Below are 19,887 nucleotides of genomic sequence, written 5' to 3' on the forward strand. Positions count from 1 at the left end.
TCGACTGTCTTTAAAATTTCAATGTTGATTTATAATGTCCTTAAAATATGCTATAATTGAATATAACTGAAAGGTAAGCCAGGAAAGGATGATAACACAAACATTACCATGTAATACACAGTGAAATGCAGCATTTGAATCAATTCATGTTGGCAAACAACTTTACTGATTTTCAACACTATCACTACTTATTTAATACATTATTTTGTAGGGTAGCTTTCCTGCACCTGCCAGAATGCTCTGTTGAGTTGAGGCCAGTCTTTTCATATCAAACTGTCAAAACGAGTTAAAAAAGTTCCACAAAAATAAAGACTGACCAATTACGAGCAAAGTAAAAGATACTAACTGTAACCCCATCCTTACTAAAGGCTGTGTTTTTATGGTAACACTAGCTCAACTTTTGCTTGCTTTCTCCCCCACTGTTTAACTATCAACTCAAACAGAGGTGACTGCCACCCAAATATAGTAAGGTAAAAGCCATCACCAAATTCTGATCTATTCTTTTTCTATGGGGGGAGGGGTACATTTTTTTACCAACTATAATGGAAACGTTCGAAAGGGGGGTACACATTACATATGTTACCATGACAGTTGAATACCCTGAATAAGGCGGGTCTCCCTCGCCGAAACACCCCTAATTTGAATGTGAATCGTCCCTAGCGGGCGTCTGACTGGCCATTTTCTTTTTTCTCCCCTTAAAAAAAGCCTGGTTGCTGATTGGATATACCTCTAAGCAAGATGTGACATGGGTAGTACTTGACGCCACAACAACACGCACCATTTTTAAAAGCTGGCGAAGCAGAGGGTAGATACGTTTATGCAGTGGTGCAGTGCTATTTCCTGCTGGAGCGCATAAAATTATCTGTGTACGCTCCTCCATGAGGGTTATTTTTCCTCATCTGATGCGAGGGACAGAGGGTGTCATAAACTGTACAGATTTGAAAAAAAACCTGAGGCAAGTTGTGATTTGTGATTGTATAAGTGACTTGACCTCATTCTAAAATTACTTTGAAACCAGCTCGTTTTTGCCACTGTGACGAATGACTTCATCATCAGGTGTAGAATATTTGATTGTGATTGTAGTGTACAGTGACAAAAATGTGTCACAAACTAATATAAGAATAAAGGATCTTTTGTAACGGCGAACTGGTGGATTGTTATGTTCAATTATGTATGAAATCAATAAAAATACATAGGGTAAAAGGGGTACTTACTGAACTAGGGCTGGAGTGTCGACGCAGTTTGGGCGACTCCTTGCCAGCGGACGTGCTCTTGGCATTGATGCAGGCATTGTTCTCAGAGTGGACCCTCTTCACCTGGCTGGCGGGTTTCTCAAACGGGTCGAAGCCACTCTGCGTGCGCTGCACTCTCACCTTCTTGTCCTCAGGGATGGTGTCCAGGGGCTTGATGACCGAGTCCGTTCCCTGGCAGCTGCGTGTGGACATCTTTGTGACACATATCTGTCAAATGGAAGAGGAAAAAGAAAGGAGGGAAATGACAGAAGCATTAAAAGACTATTAAAAGAAAAAAAAAATCCATCTGCGATTATCAGTGTTCAGCCAAAAACTGACTGCACCCCCATCTTCCAGATCCTGCCTGTTTTTAATGTCTGTCAGCCTGGGTCTCTTCCTTCCCCATAGAGCTTTGCTGCTACCTCTACACTAGGATGAGAGCCTTTTCATCTCCATCTCTCTTTTCTCCGATCAAAACAGTTTGAGACTCAGTCGGTTCTGTTGCACACACACACACACACACACACACGCACACACGCACACACACACACACATCGCCGGCTGCTGCAGCTTTTTCCAAACTGCACATTCACACAATTCCACCTTATCTCTGACACATATCTACACATTCATACAATTGCGCAGACATGCTACAGACTGTTTCGTACAAGCCCATTGGGCACAAAACCGAGCCCTCCACACTCCCCGTCCATTTCCAGACACAACGCACCTTACCAGCTGCTCCTCCACGATGGACTGTGTATATTGGACACAAAAGACGCAGGCGGCATGACATGTTTTGCCACGACTCCCTCCGGATTAAATATTTAGGCCTGGGCTCCCCTGCAGGAAGAACTTCTAATTACTCTGATACACAACAAGGAGTCATCTTTCAGCTCGTGGCTTGTTCTTTAACATGGACCAGGTTTCACTGAACACACCAGAGTATTTCCCTCTACACAGGCTCCCTCCTCTGTGGCACCAATACGGAAATTTATTTTGAAAAATCTGAAAGCAACAATTGTTCATAATTTGTTTGATTACAATTATAGTGATGAAGATTACATTTTCTTATTGTGTCAGGCACACAAATAAGTCAAATCCCGATGGGATTAATGGTTTGAGGGAAATATTAAATTGTGATCTTTCTGATTAATATTGCAATTTAAATTGTGATTATTTTCTATGAATTAAGAACTATAGGTCTGCATTTATGTTCTACATGGCATGACATTTATTTGTTAAGCACCAAGCATGATCACAGATTGATTTTGTTTATAGGCTACATGAACTATATCTGATGAACTAATGCAGTTGCTACCTCCTTTCTTATTTCAAGTAAGAAATGTGTTTTTCTTCTGTTTCAGCCCTCTCAAATTATTGACACTAACAATAGAGACTTATCTGAGCAAAATGGGTCATTAGAGGTGTTTTCACATTCCTCTCCTGTAGGACGAAATGTCTGTGCACTTCCCTGCAATCGGAGATTCAAACATATCCCGAGCAGCTTTATTTGGAACGTCACTAATCTGTAAACCAATTGCTGTCTAATATGTGAAACACTAGTGGACTGAAGTAACCACTTCAACACTGGCAAAGAAACCTTAAACCTCCAGCTCAGAACGGACAGTTAGTACAGAGAGAAAACACACTGCCATCATAGGTGTCAGCCACTGACAGTTACAAGCTAACAAGCTGACAAAAAAAAGAAACTAATGAAAGATTCTAACTACATTACCATTCTGATATGTCTGCTAGTCGCCGGTTTTAGTCCTTTATATGACGATGGATCACCCCCTGGTGGCTGGCTGCAGTACGGGTCAAAAACCCTGCCCCCTCCATCTTAGCAAATGGGACATGGGCCAAGATAAAAAACAAAGTACACCTCAAATACATTTTCTGGTGGTGGTTTCTGTCAATGTTGGTAGTTTTTTATCATGCTAATGTTTTTCAGGTGTTAGTTTTTCTACATTTGGTTATAATTAGTTACTCGATGCTTTGAAAACGGGGTGAAACATCATGATTGACAACCGTGAGCTACTTGCGATTGGCCTGGCCGGTGTATGGACGTCCCATCAATTATGTGCCCTGCACAGACTTAGGTTGCAAAATTATATCACGGCGGCCATATCTAGGATATTTTGAATTAATTTGTGTACAGTGAGGGGATTAGGAGCTGTAAATTTACAAAAGCAACAATTTATATATATATATATATATATATATATATATATATATATATATATAGCTCTCAGCGTTTGAGGAAAGTAATGGAAGTATGGACTTAAAAATAAGCAATGTTCCAATTTTCCATTTCAAGCTAGAACTAAAATGGAGGTGTTCCAATAGAAGGAGAAACCGAACAACACTTTGAGCAAATGAGTGTGGGAAATGGGCCAGGAAATATACAGAAGAAAGCTGCAGGAGAAATAAAAAGAAATGAGGAGTTTGGTAATAGGGCAGCCAAGATGGCATAAGCAAGAGTCCCATGCACATCCAGTATGTCTTTTGAAACAGCACATCAACTAACAAAGACAAATACCGTTGTTTAGGACCTATCACACTACAATGCATCAATACTTGATGAGTGTCTGGGAAGGATGGGTTCAACAGGGCTTATGTCCGAAACACTCCACACCAGAGAATCCCCAGAAGCTAAGGGACATGACATAATGACACAAAGTTCTTCAAAAGTAGGAATGGGACAGGTTTCCGTGTCCTGGAAGTACTTAGCCGAACCACAACCTTTTTTCTAATCTTTACCAAGTCTTTTTTTGTTACCTAAACGTACCCGGTCACGTAAAGGTATTTTGGTGCCTAAACCTAACCAACACCTTTTGTAAAAACTCCACTACCTGGAACCATGAGAATACGTTGATGAGAATATGTCCTCTACTGTTTACTTCACTGTATGTATTTGATAGTTTTTCCATTGATTTATATCCAACAAAGATAGTAACATTAGCTCATAAAATGTGATAGTCTACTGTATGCAATAAATGATACCTCTGGCGCATGTGTTGCAATGAGTGTGGCATGAGCGTATTTGTGTTGTTTTGCTTCATGTACTGTATAGTTTTGTATATTTGAAAACGAGACATCTCATGGGGTCTGCCTTTCTCATAAAAAATGTCTCAACTGTATAAAATTAGCTTTACCTTGATTAACATTAACATTAAAATGCTTTATACATGTTATGAACACTCACAACCGTCATTTTGTATAGTGAGCACTTACTTTTGTAAAGAGTTTGAGTAAAGAGTTTTCTGATAATGCTTCCGAATTTTTTCTCACTTTAACTTTACCTAGTAACAGAGTCTTTTATACTTTGATATTGCTACTGTCCTTTTACTTATGTAAAATATCTGAATACTTCTTCCACTACTGGACAACACATAATAGTGTTGTTGCTGTAAAATGATCTTAGCCCAATGGTGTGCATAGATATCCTGCTCTACTCTGTGTGTGTGTGTGTGTGTGTGTGTGTGTGTGTGTGTGTGTGTGTGTGTGTGTGTGTGTGTGTGTGTGTGTGTGTGTGTGTGTGTGTGTGTGTGTGTGTGTGTGTATGTGTGTGTGTTGGTCATAGGTAAACTGCTACACCCCTAACTCACGGAAGGAGAAACACTATTCATATTGGTTTCTTTCCTGAGTGGCAGTAACAGCTTATTTTGGTCTTGTAGTGTTTGCCTCTTCTTCATTAACAGCCTCTACGATGAGTAATGTGTTTGGAATATGATACTCCTGTTAGCTACATTCTACTTTTCACTAGCGTTATAAAACACAACTACGCTTACAGTTGCCCGCTTCCGCACTCACAGAGGACATCTCTCCAACATATTTACTGCATTAATTCTATGTACATCAATCAGGATTGATCAGATCTCAACATCTGAATGGATTGAAACAGACATGGTTTCCAACAGATGAATCTTAACAATGGTGATCCCTTGACCTTGTGGATTTGAGTGAAACAATAAATATTGAAAATGTCTCTTCAGAATAACACCAGGGAGGTGCAAAATAGCCAGACTTAAATACAGTTAGCAGCCTAAAACAGTTGTTGGCTGTCAGTGGTAGCATTACAGTTGCATGAGCAAGATGGGTACATGTCATTTTTGAAACAACTGAGACAAAAAAGATGTGGATCCTAAACTCACAGAGACATTACACACTGCTGCCCTTTGCAGACACAAGCCACTACTGAGAACATCACACTGCAGGTATCAGACATCAAGATCAGGCATGACTTACTGTATTTAATGCTATGGGCCATCTAGTACAAGGCTTACTATGGTCTAGAAAATTGTATGCTATACTATTAAGATTCCCTTACAACAACACATCAACACTTCCACTTGGAGCTGCTGTAGAGGACCTATCAATCCTGCACCTTTCACTAACAGCAGCATCATGATGGATATATCACACAGGGCTGCAATGCCCCCAAACGTCTACTACATCATTGTGCCAGCATACTCATTCGTTTCAACACATACAAGAGTCTGTAACAAACTTGTATTGGCAAACATCGTCTATTCATTATTGTGAAACCATCACTACCTGCAATTATTATATTACCTCCTTAGACAGAGAGCAGATTATCTCCTTAAACCGGCCTGTATCAACTCAAACAACAGCTATTGAGGGCACACTAGCAGGCAACATCTGTCCCCATGGATACTGATAGATATCATGCTTGTTCTGTTGCTGAGTTACTGTACATACTGCTTTACTGTAAATAAACATACCCAGAACAATCAGCAATATCAATGTATCAATATGTGGATATAGCATGCTGTAGGTATAGGAACCAATTCATATAAATATATCTAGGGACAAAGTGATTTTGTGATTTTAAATAAAAAGGCAGAGTGAGAGAGTTATGTGCATGAAAAAATAATGTTTAAAAGCAGAAAATAAATAATGTGTCTATGATTTATATGATAAGATATTGTTCTTTCAGCTTTGCTGATCAATATTTTTATTAATATTATTATTTATTTAATATTATGAACACTGGGGGTTCGAGTTATGAATAAATAAATACATGTATGTTACAAACCCACAGCAAAATGCCATCTGACTCATCACTTCCACCGGATGTTTTAGCATCTATCAGCTCATTGTTTTGGTTTTACACCCTTCACCTTTATTGCTTTTGGACCACTGCTCTTAATCTTTTCCAATATAAAAAAGGGAGAGAGGGAAAAAATTAGCTTTAAGTAAAACATAAATACAAAAAATACTGTAAGAGTGTAAGCACACAGGTGATGGGAAGGCCAACATTGCTCATTGGTTTATGGCAACATGTGGATTCCCTGCTACATCTGGCTGGTTTTCTGTTGACAGGAGGGGAGCATCCCGCCAAGACAGGAAAACCCCTACACGGATGCAATTACACCACATCGATTCTGGTTGAAAGACGGCCACTTTAATCACTACTATCCCCCCTTCACAACGGCCACTCTGATATACCAACACACACATACGCACAGAAAACACAAAGGATGATAAACTGCATTGTTTTCCTATCTATAATGTATCTGCTGCAGTGACCCAATTGCCCCACAGGGATAATTTAAGATAAATCTTATCTTAGAGTTGTCATACAGTAATGGAAAAAGGTACGCAGTAACACAGTGGGCAGGCCCAGGCTAATGCAACTATCTCCAGAGAAGTAGTTACTGATGACATTAACTTGAAGGATGACAAGGACCAATCAGCCATAAAGCACACTTATGTGCTCTGCTAACTCACGGCTATCAGCCATATTAACTGGGCCACATTCAGTGCTTACCCACTGTGTGAATGCATTTCCATTTCACTGAGACAAAGCAGGGCTATCAGTTTGCCTAGGCTCATCATTCTGTGCTCAAGACGAGAGTGAGATGATACACCAGAGGAGAGACTGGAAAAAAACACCTCATCCTCCTCCATTCACACTGTCTGGAGCACACAAGCCTTTGTTTCGGTGTTCAGTTAGTGGCAGATATACAGTAGGTGTGTTTGTGTTTTTGTGTGTGTGTGTGTGTATGTGTGCTAAAGATAGCTGGTGCGTCCTCACACATCAGCTTTTTGTGTGATGCCTTGAACACTGCCTGCTGGTAGAGATTTGAACCACAGACAGGTGAACGGAAAGGAATGATCGATGATACAATAATGACAGTTTAACAAAAGAAGATCTGATTGAGGGGTAAGCCGACATGTCAGTGTGCCTAGATGCTACATTGCAACCGTTGGATGTGTAGAAGTCACCACGGGCATACTGAGCATGAGTCAACACTTTGGCTTCGACGCGGTTATTAAAGGCTTCTAAACCAAAACCTACATGTTAAAGCTGGGTATCCCCACCCCCTTCTGCCCCTTTCTGTCTGGAAAAGAGCATGTCTCTTCCTTCGGTTTCCTATCCCTTTTTTCTGGATCCAATCACCAAGCTAGCTTTTTTCACCTTGCACGCTATTGGCTGGTTAAACCCGAGGATGACAGAGAAGCAAAGCAAGCAGTTTTGTGTTTACAATTTTTATTCAACATGGCAGCCACCGAAGCACAGCAACCTTTAACCATTGATGCAGTTGTCACTGCTGTTTTAAATGATTTCAGTGGCAAGTTTACTTTGAAAACTGAGCAGATTGGTTGAAGGACTGTCCAATTGCATTCAGCCATGCCCTCCTTTTGTGCAGTAGAAAAAGGACAGCAGCCTTCCCAGACCAACGTGCAATCGTAGATTGATGTGGTGGTGGTCCGGCAATAACCAGGCTACATTAAAGCAGGAATGTTATCTGAAATTGGGGAGAAATTTATAACAGAGACCAAGACTACAACAACAGACATGACTGCAATTTTTTATATTTAACATACATTGCAGCATGTGTATTGTCAGGGAAACCTATAATATCGGTTAGTTATTGGTGATTTTGCACGGTAGAAAGTGCTGTTATATATTCCATTACAGTCAGTCCCCAGCTGTAATGACGGACAGTACCAGTGCTGCAGCCTAGTGTTGACGCCAGCTCAGTGTACTGGCATTGACTTCAACATGGCCACTAATATGTGCGCAGTGAGGCTGCTAAGATGCAAGAAAAATTTCAGACTTGATTGGACCAAGTATCATCATCACCATCATCATCTAAAGAACTTTGCCTTTAGACATGATCAGACAACACTTGGTGTGTAACCATACCTTTACCTTGGCCTTGGATTTTGATCAGTCTCTACACAGGTATGCATGAAGACAATTTATTAATCTGTGAGTTAAAATATTTTTGGGGTCTTTGAGATGGAATAGAGTAATTTCCTTTTTGGCACAGACCAACCTAGTTTCCTGTATCCTCGAGCTCCGCTGGCCTCCTGTCAAAGCCAATGTGACTTCTCACTGCAAGTCATTCTGTAAATGCATTTTTGTTTCTTTGCTGCTGTGACTCTCGCTCATTTTGAACACAAGCCTTAGGATATTGTGGATGGAAGTCTTAATTAACATATGTGGTGGAATAAGCTAAGTGATGCCCTAGATAGTTGCTCTTCGTTACTGCACCTACATCACCATTGCAAAAACCTGAACATATCCATGAAATGATTGGATTGTGATGTATACTGATTACTTTTATAGGGTTCAATCCCCAGAAATCCCACAGCGACAAGACTGCAAATCTCAAAGAGGAACCACATCCCATGAAGTAGGTACTGTACTATTTCTTAAGCATGTTGCATTATTAATATGGTACAGAGACTGGCAAACTTGACATTTACAGGACAGGTAGAGTAACAACAAACCTTAGGCTTAATGCACACTGCCATTTTGTCAGTTAGTACAGCCAGAAAATCCAAATGGGGAGACACAGAATCCCTCGCTGACTGTGATAGGCTGCAACATCTGTCAATCAAGCAAAGACACCTCAAAACCAAAACATACTCTTTTTTTAGCCTTAATATCTACTTCCTACAACCCTTATCTCCAGAATGGCCACTAGACACACTCACTGGAAATAAGGTATTATAGGGCTGGGCGATGATCCGAAATGATATTTTATCATCTTTCTATGGAATTGTATAGCGATGAAATCATATACTGAGATATTTTGATACACAATTACATCATCTAAATGAATAATATATTTTCTGTAAATCTGAGTTTATATTTTGCACTACAATTGTTATTGAAATGAATGTTTTTCATTTGTTACGTATTAAATACACACAGAAGTATGGAAAATTATCAGTTATACAGCTGGACTGCACAACAGGTCTGCTTTTTGTTTTTCTGCCTTTGTAACATTTGAGATAAAAGCAAACTTCTAATATGGAAAGTTCAATGTTTTCAAGGTCTAATTTACAAAAAAACTCTAACATGTAATCACTCTCCAGACCCAAATTAGCTTAAGAGTCACTGAAGGTTTAACTCAAGATTTCTTCTATTTATGATTCAAACTGACACAAGTTATGAGAGATACCCAGAAGAAATATATTTGCCTATTTTTAAGTTGATGAAGCAAGTTGTTCCCTTCAGATTTTTTTCCAGAGGGTGCAGGGGAATCTGATTTGTATGTCTAGAGGTTGATGGATCTCAGTGGTACATTAAGTCATGGTATACCGTAGGGATGTCACAAATATTTTAAAGGAAGAATATGAAAATGTAAATGACAGTTGTCAGGGCATAACACATTGATCCGTTGATCTTTACAAATCCAGACTCAATAGTCTAACAATGTAGTTAGGGCAAAAAAAAGGTCCAAATTGAAAATGGAATTGAATGATGACCTTTAAATCCATGATTTGTTTTGCCTTTGGATTTTGAGAATCGTGAAACCCCTATAAACTGCCAAATCAATATTGTAAAACTGAAGGCAGTTGTTTTGCTTTGTGATTATCACAAACTGCACCATGACATGTTTTGACCACCATTTTATGCATTTATCACTGTGCCACTGCTTAGAATTGTTCCCACGTCTAACTAACTCCAAAGAAGCTTCACAGTGACCAGTGCCAGACAGCCAGTCTCTTCTCCCAGAGTGAAGAATGTTTCTAAGATCCAGCAGACTCCTTGGAGGAGGAAACGTTCTGGCCAGTTAGTGACTCAGCCAGACCTTCTATCTCTTGATAATTACAGCCGGCCATTGCCTTTGATTTAGATTCTGGAGAATAATAACAACCGACATATAAATTACTGAGCTGGCTGGCTTCCCGGCACTTCCGGCTTCATGAGAGCGCACACTCACTCAGGAGAATGGCTGTGACGTTGGCAGCTCCTTACCTCAGCCTTCACTTCAATGAGCAGCTTCTACCCCTGCTCATCTTCAAAAACACTTTCATATAAGGCTGTGAAACATAAGCCAGGAGAACAGCATTGTAATGAAAATACTTTGGTAAACACAGAAACTTTTCACTTTGTTAAAATGCTGGTGGCAGTTTTTCTCCCTTAAGACAAGTGCTGCTCCGAGATTTATTATAGCTTCTGGATACATTATTAAGCTGGAAAAGCATCAGAATGAGTTTCCATTACTTAAGTCTAAAGAATGTATTATTCTGGTGGTCCAGGCAGGAACAAACATGGACACAAATTCAATTTTCAATTTGCCATGCCATTTATCATTGTTAGTCTTTCACTTGTTGATATTAGCTATAGTTAGTTCACAGAATGTATGCCAATGCATGCAACTAGGGCTGGGCAATATGACCAAAATTTCATATCACAATATAGGTAGTTTCCTAAGTAGGCTATCAATAAAGGAACTGCAAAATACGTTTTCCCAGTACATTCGTGGACACTCTGTTATTTTTAATTACTCTATGAACGTAATAAACCCTCTCATTCTGGGCAGCGAGCACCTGACACAGGACTGCGGTGGGTGTACGAGTCCAGTGCTGCCTGCGGTCACGCACCTGATTACTGATTGATTTCTTATTTTTCCGATACCGGAATCTTATTTATAATATTTGTTGTTATAACATAAATGTGTTTTGTTTGTATCTGTCTTTGACAATAGCTGATATTTTGAAATGTAGTTTCACTTTCACGGCGCTGTGTCGGACTGAAGGCACAGCCTTAATTAGCCAATCATTTATTAATTGAATTGAAACACGTCAGCCTGTGTTGGAGTTACACACACAGAGCATGTGTCGTGCGTCTGCTGTTTTTAGACTGGTCTGTGTGTGTTACAGTTGTTTTCTGGCTATTTAATGAAGAGAGAGACACAGTCTATGGCAGTGCTAATAACACTCGGAGTCACTTCTGCTCACTTCATCTTCACACACGATATATGATTCATGACACCACAACGTCAACGATAGAGCAAAATATGAAACGATAAACCTTTTTCTATCGTCATATGATACATGTCCTCATATTGCACAGCCCTAAATGCAACTTTACTATGCAGTTCATATTTATAAACATACACTTAAATATGATTAAAGGTGAAAACTAGTGATTTAGTATTGTAATTCCATAAGGTTGGGGGACTCATGGCGGACAGATAATGGTCAAACTGAAGCAGCAGAGGCTAATATCCCGATATGGGTCAAGCTTAAAAAAAAAGTTGGGTCATACACTGCCAATAATGCAAATTTAAAATGTGTTTGTTACCTACTTGGTAATTGCCTGCTATCGGTACCAGTCAACGTATTCTCATTGACAGGTTTGTATGAGATCTTACGAAAAAGTTCTGCACAAACATTTGTATGATATCTTATGACCAAGTGTCGACAGCGAGACGGCGAGACGGCGAGACGGGGAGTGACTGAAAATGGGCCGCAACGGTTACATTTGGTGTCGGTTTAGTATAGACTACAGTTATGTCACGGTTAAGTTTAGGCAACAATAGGTGCCGGTTAGCCATCAAAATTACATTTGGCTTAGTACTTCTGTGACATGAACACGATTTGGACCAACCCAACCCACCTGCTTAAGAGTAGATCAGTGTTCCTTTATTACATCCCCTGCTTCACACAAAACAAATATGTGGAAAACACACAAATTACAGCGCCTTGACTTCTTCAGTAATAATAAATACGTGAAATATACACAAAGTAAATAAGTGGAATACACACAAATTACTGTGCATTACTTTTCGTAGTTAAATGTAGGAAAAGTGAATGAGAACACAAGCCCTTCCGTTAAGTATTCTTAAGTATAAGTATTCTCCAAGCCCAAGTTGAGATAACCCTGATGACATCATCGGGCGGGGTGTTTTTCTCAGACTGAACAAAGCTCCTGCAGAGGCACAGCTTTACAATAAAGGCTACATCGTTTATTAACCCAGAATGCAATATGGCACTTACATAAACTAAATTAGTTAAATTTTGAAGAATAAAATTACTGTATGTGGATTTTTTCTTTTAAAAAGGAAACCAATTAGTTGTTCATTTTAAGAAACTTTCTCTTTTGTATATTTATTATTTCTCTTTCGTAAAGATCAAATAACAATAATCTTTTGACGACCTTCAGGATGCAGTGCTGTGTAGTGCTCTGTAGTGCTTATGGTTTCTGATGTTGAGATGTTACATAACAGTGTCAAAAAAATGGTATGGTATTAACTGGATGTAGATTGCAGGTCTAATTGGGCATCCACTGCTAACTCATAAGCATGAGTGCCACTTATGCAAACACCTACATTGTGTAGCCTCTTGAAACGAATAACCGCATGTGGCATTGACCCCATCTCTCGGGAAATACATCTGAATAAAATCATTGTCTCTGCTGTATGGCACCTGTATGCAGGTATTATACTGTTCTGACCTCTCCGTCCAGGAGCCAGCATTTCAGGTTGGGATTTATTTGATAAAGTATTCCAGTTAGTAATCGCTACGTGAGACAAGCAAAACATGCCTCAGGGGGTATGCTATACATTGAGGATGACGCAGGAATACAGAGGAAGACAACTTTTTACTATTTGCTGCATGAATACAGCCTAACAAATTCAGGCTACCTGCTGAGCTCGTTTTTCCCAATGTGATTTTAGACTGGAAACATCTATCATGGTATTGACTGAGCGTGATAGTTTGAAACCAGATCAGTGGATTCCAACCTCTTAAACTGCTCACAGCTCATAGTCATATGTAACCTGTGACAAGGGTCCATTAGGACACAAATTGTTATTTTAGAGTAGCATTCGTAAGTTTGTTTGTAAAGTCATAACTAGTACAAAAAATGCCTGTTTTATTTCCTAAAATTGTCTCCAGTGGCACAGTGCTGCTTACTCTGTCAGTACAACTACAGTATAAACAAGGAGCCACAAGGTTTGTGTTTGACCAGTGAGCAATATTAAATACTGCAAAAGCCTGCCCAATATTTCCCAGACATTAGAAAGTATTACCTCTGCTATAGAGACACAAGAAACAATTGCAACGTATCTATATCTAGGTTCTTGAGATGGTTTCTGGGTTCGTGGAAAAGTTCCTGCAGTGCAAATGGGCTCATTGTCATTTTTAAAAAGGGTAAGACGTAAAAAAGCTTAAAATTGTTTGTTTCATTGGTAGAAAAGAATAGAATAGAATAGAAATACTTTATTGATCCCAAGCTGGGAAATTGCAGAAAAAATAAGGAACGCTTCACAAATTTGCGTGTCAAATTCAAAGGATTCAAAGAAAGTATATGTCAGATGTTAAACAGCACTTTGGAACCCACTTTAAAACGGTGAAAAGCAACTTTCAAAAACAGAAAACAACCGTGCCACCTTTTAAACTTCAAGTGGCCAGGTAAACAGAGCTGTGAAAGTAGGTTTGATCTTCTCTTTCAAGAAACTCTCCTTTCCACACAAGGACACCATGATTGTTTTCCAGGAGAGACTGTACCAAAGTGTGCACCCTTATTGCCATCAGTGTGATTCATTGAATCAACCCTACAAAGACACACAAAAGACATGGAGTTCTTGTAAATGAGATAAGGGAGATTGGGAAACAGCCAGGAGAAGGATATGATGGCAGGGTTTCCAGCCCGCTTTCTAGTGTTGCTTTTCTGAACAGGTAAACACTTTTGCCTTTAGATATGGACGCACAACTTATCTATTGTAAGTCCTTCTCGAAATAATGTGTCCCACACATACGCTTACTGATTCTTGCTAGGCCACAACAAAAGAAGTAGAAATTGTGGGCAGGCATTGCAAGGGTAGAGATTTAAAAGAAAAGAAAATACAATAATACAAGCGGTCTAACACAGAGGAAGATAAGCCCTTCAAACTTTGGATTTAAAGATCTGCCAAAAGGGGTCTTTGTATCTTCTCAGCTAAGAGGACACTACTCTAGATTTGGCCCTGTATCCTGACAACACTTATCCTCTTACAAACACATGACACCCTGATACTCCACTCTTCCTGTTGCAGCCCTCCTTCCTCATTCTATGTCTGTCTGTCTCTCTTTCCTAACAGTCTGGCCTGCTGTCTTCCCAAGGAGCTGTATATGGCCTTGCAGAAAGCCTCAATACGCGTCCAGGAGACACTGCCAGAGATGGTAAACGACCCATCTCTGTATCTCTTCCTCGACCTCCCCACGGTGCCCACATTCCATCCCCTGGGCTTGGAAAAAATGAGCGTGTTGCAAATTTGTCCAAAGTGGGTCATACATATTATAGAGTGAGCAGGAAAATGCTGCGGCAGAGCATCCCGTCCATTAGACCAGTAAACATCAGCACCCATTTCACCACCACAACGGAAATGCTACCTATTAGCACAGAAGGGATGGGGGTAGTGTTGGTGGTGGACAGTGCCGACATTGTTTCTGTCAGAAGAAGACATTGAGACTTTGTTGCAAAAACTGCAGATAAAGCTACACACACACACACACACACACACACACACACACACACACACACACACACACACACACACACACACACACACACACACACACACACACACTGAGGCTCAGGTGTGCCATCCACTTTCAAGCTGTCATGCTAGCATGAGAGCTCATCATCAGAGACCCCCCCCCCGAAACAAAAAACACATTCCACACACTCGTACACACACCTTGCATGCACGTATCTGCAATCCATATCTACCTTATAAATGTATATATGCCAACATGCCAGCACATCTGCACACATCGCCTCATACGATATTAAGTGTGTGTGGTACGTTTGGGGAATACTATTCATGCTCAAACACACAGTCACACACGCTAACGGAAGCGATGTACCCAAAGGAAAAGAAGAAGGGGGGTGGGGGTGAATATCAAGGGATGCAGGACAGAATAAGCACCAATCTCAGCCTTCCTCTTACCTTCCAGGAGGAAACAGCTCACCTGGATGCTTCTGAAGAGCAGACAGAACGCATTCAGGCCAACCTCTCTCCCTGCAAACCAGCTCAAAACATCTCCCTCCCTCCCTGTCTCTCACTCTCTCTCTCTCTTGCTCTCTTCCGCTCCCTTCGCAAGCTGGAAATGATGAGATTGTACTATAAGCAGAGGGGGGAGTGAAATCTGAGGCGACGGTGGGTATTACGAAGGCTGCGTTGTTTCTGGTCGACAGCCCTGAGAGACTGTGAGCTTGTGGCTCATGACGGACAAAGGGGGGGAGGCTGTAGGGATGTAGAATGGGTGCTATGCAGCAGATGGAAGGAGAAAGGTATGTGAGGACCTCCTGAAACCCTAGAGGACTCCCGCTCAGCTGAGATGGTACAGCCCAGAGGAGTTTAAGGAAGCAAACAGTGTCTGCAACAGCAGCTAGCAGCTGAGGCTACAGTGATGCAGCTACAGCATGAATGTCTGAGCTGAGCTAAGCGAAGATGAGCCTCGTTGGATCAGGCTTGTTTTTGTCTGCCTTACTGGGCTGCATTATTTCAAATGAAATGTGAAACCTGGGTGTCTGAGCAACCCAAAGAATCGAGTGTCGCTGTAACATGCTAAGATAAGAAAGCATCAACAAAAATGCAGACAGATCTCATCATCTGTAACATCACTTTGGAATAATGCCATGTTCTTTATCAGTAAAAATGTGCTTACCAAATATGGCAGGAGATAGGACTCACTACTGTGCAGCACATCTTTTGCACCTTACTTGTGACCTTTTAGCAACTCCAAAAGAAATTATTTTTATCTGCAAACTCTGAATTACAGTGCATACACAGTAGGATTTAAAAGATAAAATAATAGCAAATAATATATTTCACTGCCTTCTCCATCCAAAGAGCAGAAATAATCTGTCACAAGACAACTTCGGAATGTACTGAAACTTACAATAACAATGTTTTGGCTTAAACAATGTTATAAAGTACTTGATAAGGCATACAACCACCACAGGTTCTACTGACATGCAGACATTAAAGCACTGTGTTTTCCTATTGATGCATTTTTTCTCTGTGTTATAATTTATGTGAATGAATGATAAATCTGATGTTAGATTTTTGCCCTGAAGGGAGCGTCCAGGGTCATGGATCTGCTTGCTAATACTATGAGGAGTGGCCATGGATTAGTGTGCATACTGGACTACATTGCAGTGCCTATTCATTTAAAAAAAATGTTCCCAGGCCATATACAGGTAATTCCACCAAACCAATTTTCTTTTTTACCCGGCCCTTATTAACAATTGACCTTTATTGATTTGCATACTGGCTTTTATTAGATCATTTGTGTATGCACTATTGATCAGTCAAGCATATCCAGACTAATTCACAAATGCATATTTGGAACCTCTCAGTTAATTAGCTGGATCGGATATCGGATGAATGAGGCATGCAAAATGGCAGACATGCAAATTGAGGCAATGCTTGTTAAAGCAGGAAAACAACGTTGGCCGGGTCAGAATATTTGTCAAATTATAGCTAAACAGTATACTAAAATGTGCATCTGAAAACATTTAAAGCCACAACATGTAGTTTTTCAACCTTCATAATATATTTCCAAGAACCTTGTGATGGTACATTAACTTGCAAAAAGTTTAATGACGCATTTTTCATATCCAGAAGGAGTCTATATTGCTTTCACAGGCACAATGCAACGTCGGATTTCGGCTCAGACCTGTGCACAAAAAAAATCAACTGCTTTACGAAATACGTCACTGCCGGGTGACAGGCAGACTGCACTGTTTGTATCCTTGGCTTGTCAACAACTGCATGTGTATTCCCTAATCATGTAACAACGACAGACAGTAGTCGAAGACAATGGGGGAAGCCCGAAAGCAAATCCTACATATATTATTTCTTTAAAGCAAGAAATAAGCAATACCATATAGTGATCTTTATTCATGTTTGAGAAGCACTGCCTAGTTTGACTTGAGAGTTTGATCATACTTATAAGCCTGGTGAATAGAGAATGGGGAGAATAACAGTTACGCGCGGTAACTACATTCAAACATAACACTCCTCTGTCAGTCATCGCCTTAAACCCGCATCACATAAGATGATTGATTGTGAGCAACCTGGCCAGGATCTGGCTTGCTGGAAATCTGTCTGAATGTGAGGGGGCCAGACGTATCTGACAGGGCAAATTACACATGAGCTTGCAGATTGTTCTGTTTCCCAGGTGAGGCTGGTTTATCAGGGATATCTAAGTGAAATTAATATCAGTGACATTTTAATCGAAACATATATCTACTGTGCCACTCTCCTGCAGGTTGCTTCCTCGCTACTATTTGTCTCGTAGCAGACAGTAACATGAAGAAAGCGGGGACAGGAAAGAGGAAAAAAAACACAGTTAAACAAACCTAAAGTACAGCCCAGTTTTTTGATTGTCTCTGCATGTGAGGCTGGAATGGCTCCATTACAGATTATCCGAATGGGTCTGATGTCTGGGAGGTATGGCGTTCACTACAACACAACGTTTGTTTAAGAGGGACATTTGCAGTCCAGCTGCACTGCAGAGACGAAGCAGGTCTTTTATCTTGCTTGAGGCTTTTTTTTTCTGACAATGTTATTTCTCCTGATGACCACTAGGTGAAGACAGATGAATGTATGAATAAATGTGTTAAAGTCATACTTCAAATGCACGAAACATGCAGTAAAGCAATAGAAACAGTAGAAAATGAACTTAATCATGATCATTTCAAGAATAAAACATCGTACAATATGGATGTTAAAGTAGCACTGGAGCTGTGTGTCACAATATGTACGTAAACCTCCACAACCTGCTTCCTCAAATCATCAGTCCACACGGAGGAGAAGCTGCAATCCAAATCATGTCACACTCCATCACGCTACAAAATACTAATCATCAGATAGAGGAGACTTTTCCTTTGTTCACATTCTCACTCAGTCTCACTCTCTGCTCTGCTTTTTCTTGCCCCCTCTTTCTCTCTGTCATGGATGACCTTGACTGACAGGCTTGTTGCCACAGGAACCACACCATGTCCATTGTGTTACAGTGATGCAGAAAGGTGTGAAATTCACAATAAGATGTCTCGGATTGGATACAAACCAGAGTCGATTTCTAAGCCACAGCAGACAGCAATCAGTTAAAACCGTAAAAAACTGCAGAAGAGATTATTTGCATTTTAACAGGATTTAACCACACACACACACACACACACACACACACACACACACACACACACACACACACACACACACACACACACACACACACACACACACACACACACACACACACACACACACACACACACACACACACACACACACACACGCGGTTTAAATATGTGAAAGCGAGGTGCAGAGCAGTGTGGGGGAAAAGAGCCAGTAGGTCATTCATAATTCAGTGTTGCACACAAAAGGCCCTCCCAACAAAAAACACACAAATTCATACATACACATGTACTGTGTATGGGTCACTGGGGTGACTCGGGGGGGTCCATCAGGGGGTAAGACAGTGCAGAGAGACAGTGAACAGCCTGCCTGGATTTGTGATAAGCAGAGAATGAGGAGAAATAGAGCCAGACAGAGATGTAAGAGTACGTATGGAAAAAAAACAGTGTAGAAAATTGCACATGCTCTGAATATTGAGGGGGACGTGGAATGAACAATGGAATGACATTGTTGTAATGTTTGGGTGTCTTCATATTTTTGACCAAGAAGTGCATGATATCAATTACAAACAGAAAATAGAATACAGATATTAAAGAAAATAAAAATATAAGTATTTTTTGTTTGCTTAAAAGGAATGGTTGCACATTTCAACCAAAATCTGTGCATTTGAACAAGCAAAACTAACCATCCAGCTGCTAGTTAGTTTAGCTTAGCACAAAGACTGGAGACGAAACTGGAGATGCAGCCTTCCACAGTCAGGAAATAATCCAGCACATACCCCCATAAAATGGTAAACCGTCAGTTTTACTCAATTAAACTTACATGATAATATGTGATATAGTGAGTTTTGAATGTGCTGGCATGCAGAGTTTGTTAAATTTGGTCAGAACCAAGCTAGCTGTTTCCTCTCCATCCAAATTAAATTGCATGATCCTCTGAGGTCTACTCTTAATGTATGGTGCTAATATGTTTTTTAAAAGCTTTGAAATCTGAAATACCAGAGTTGTCTGTTCCTGAACTGCATTGCAATCAGAAGCTACTGTTTATTGAGAGGAAACTCAATAAGAAAATGGAAGTTGAAAAGGAGGCGGATTTGAGAGCTGTTTGCATGAACTGTTCAGAAGCCACCTGGCGTGTTTTATCCATGTTATACTTTATAATTATGACAAATGGGATTCCATCTGCAAATCCTAATAGTCTGTAAAACTCTGTGTATGGAATTGGGTACTATATCTATGTAATGAGAC

General features: G+C 40.2%; 1 protein-coding gene across 2 annotated transcripts in view; it reads right to left on the reverse strand.

Moving 5' to 3' along the window:
• cdk14 (cyclin dependent kinase 14) overlaps window positions 1-19,887 on the reverse strand; it is a 179,864-nt gene that overhangs the window by 125,489 nt on the left and 34,488 nt on the right. Inside the window, exons 1-2 of one of the 2 annotated variants that reach the window (XM_083917974.1) lie at window positions 15,443-15,517; window positions 1,215-1,460 (exon numbers count right to left, since the gene is read on the reverse strand). In XM_083917974.1, the coding sequence (XP_083774100.1) occupies window positions 1,215-1,445 (231 nt within the window). In that variant the 5' untranslated portion in view covers window positions 1,446-1,460; window positions 15,443-15,517. Of the gene's footprint in view, window positions 1-1,214; window positions 1,461-15,442; window positions 15,518-19,887 lie in introns of those variants that run through there. The other variant, XM_083917973.1, reaches the window with a different exon arrangement.

Source organism: Echiichthys vipera, assembly GCF_963691815.1.
Source record: "Echiichthys vipera genome assembly, chromosome: 8".
NCBI lineage: Eukaryota > Metazoa > Chordata > Actinopteri > Perciformes > Trachinidae > Echiichthys > Echiichthys vipera.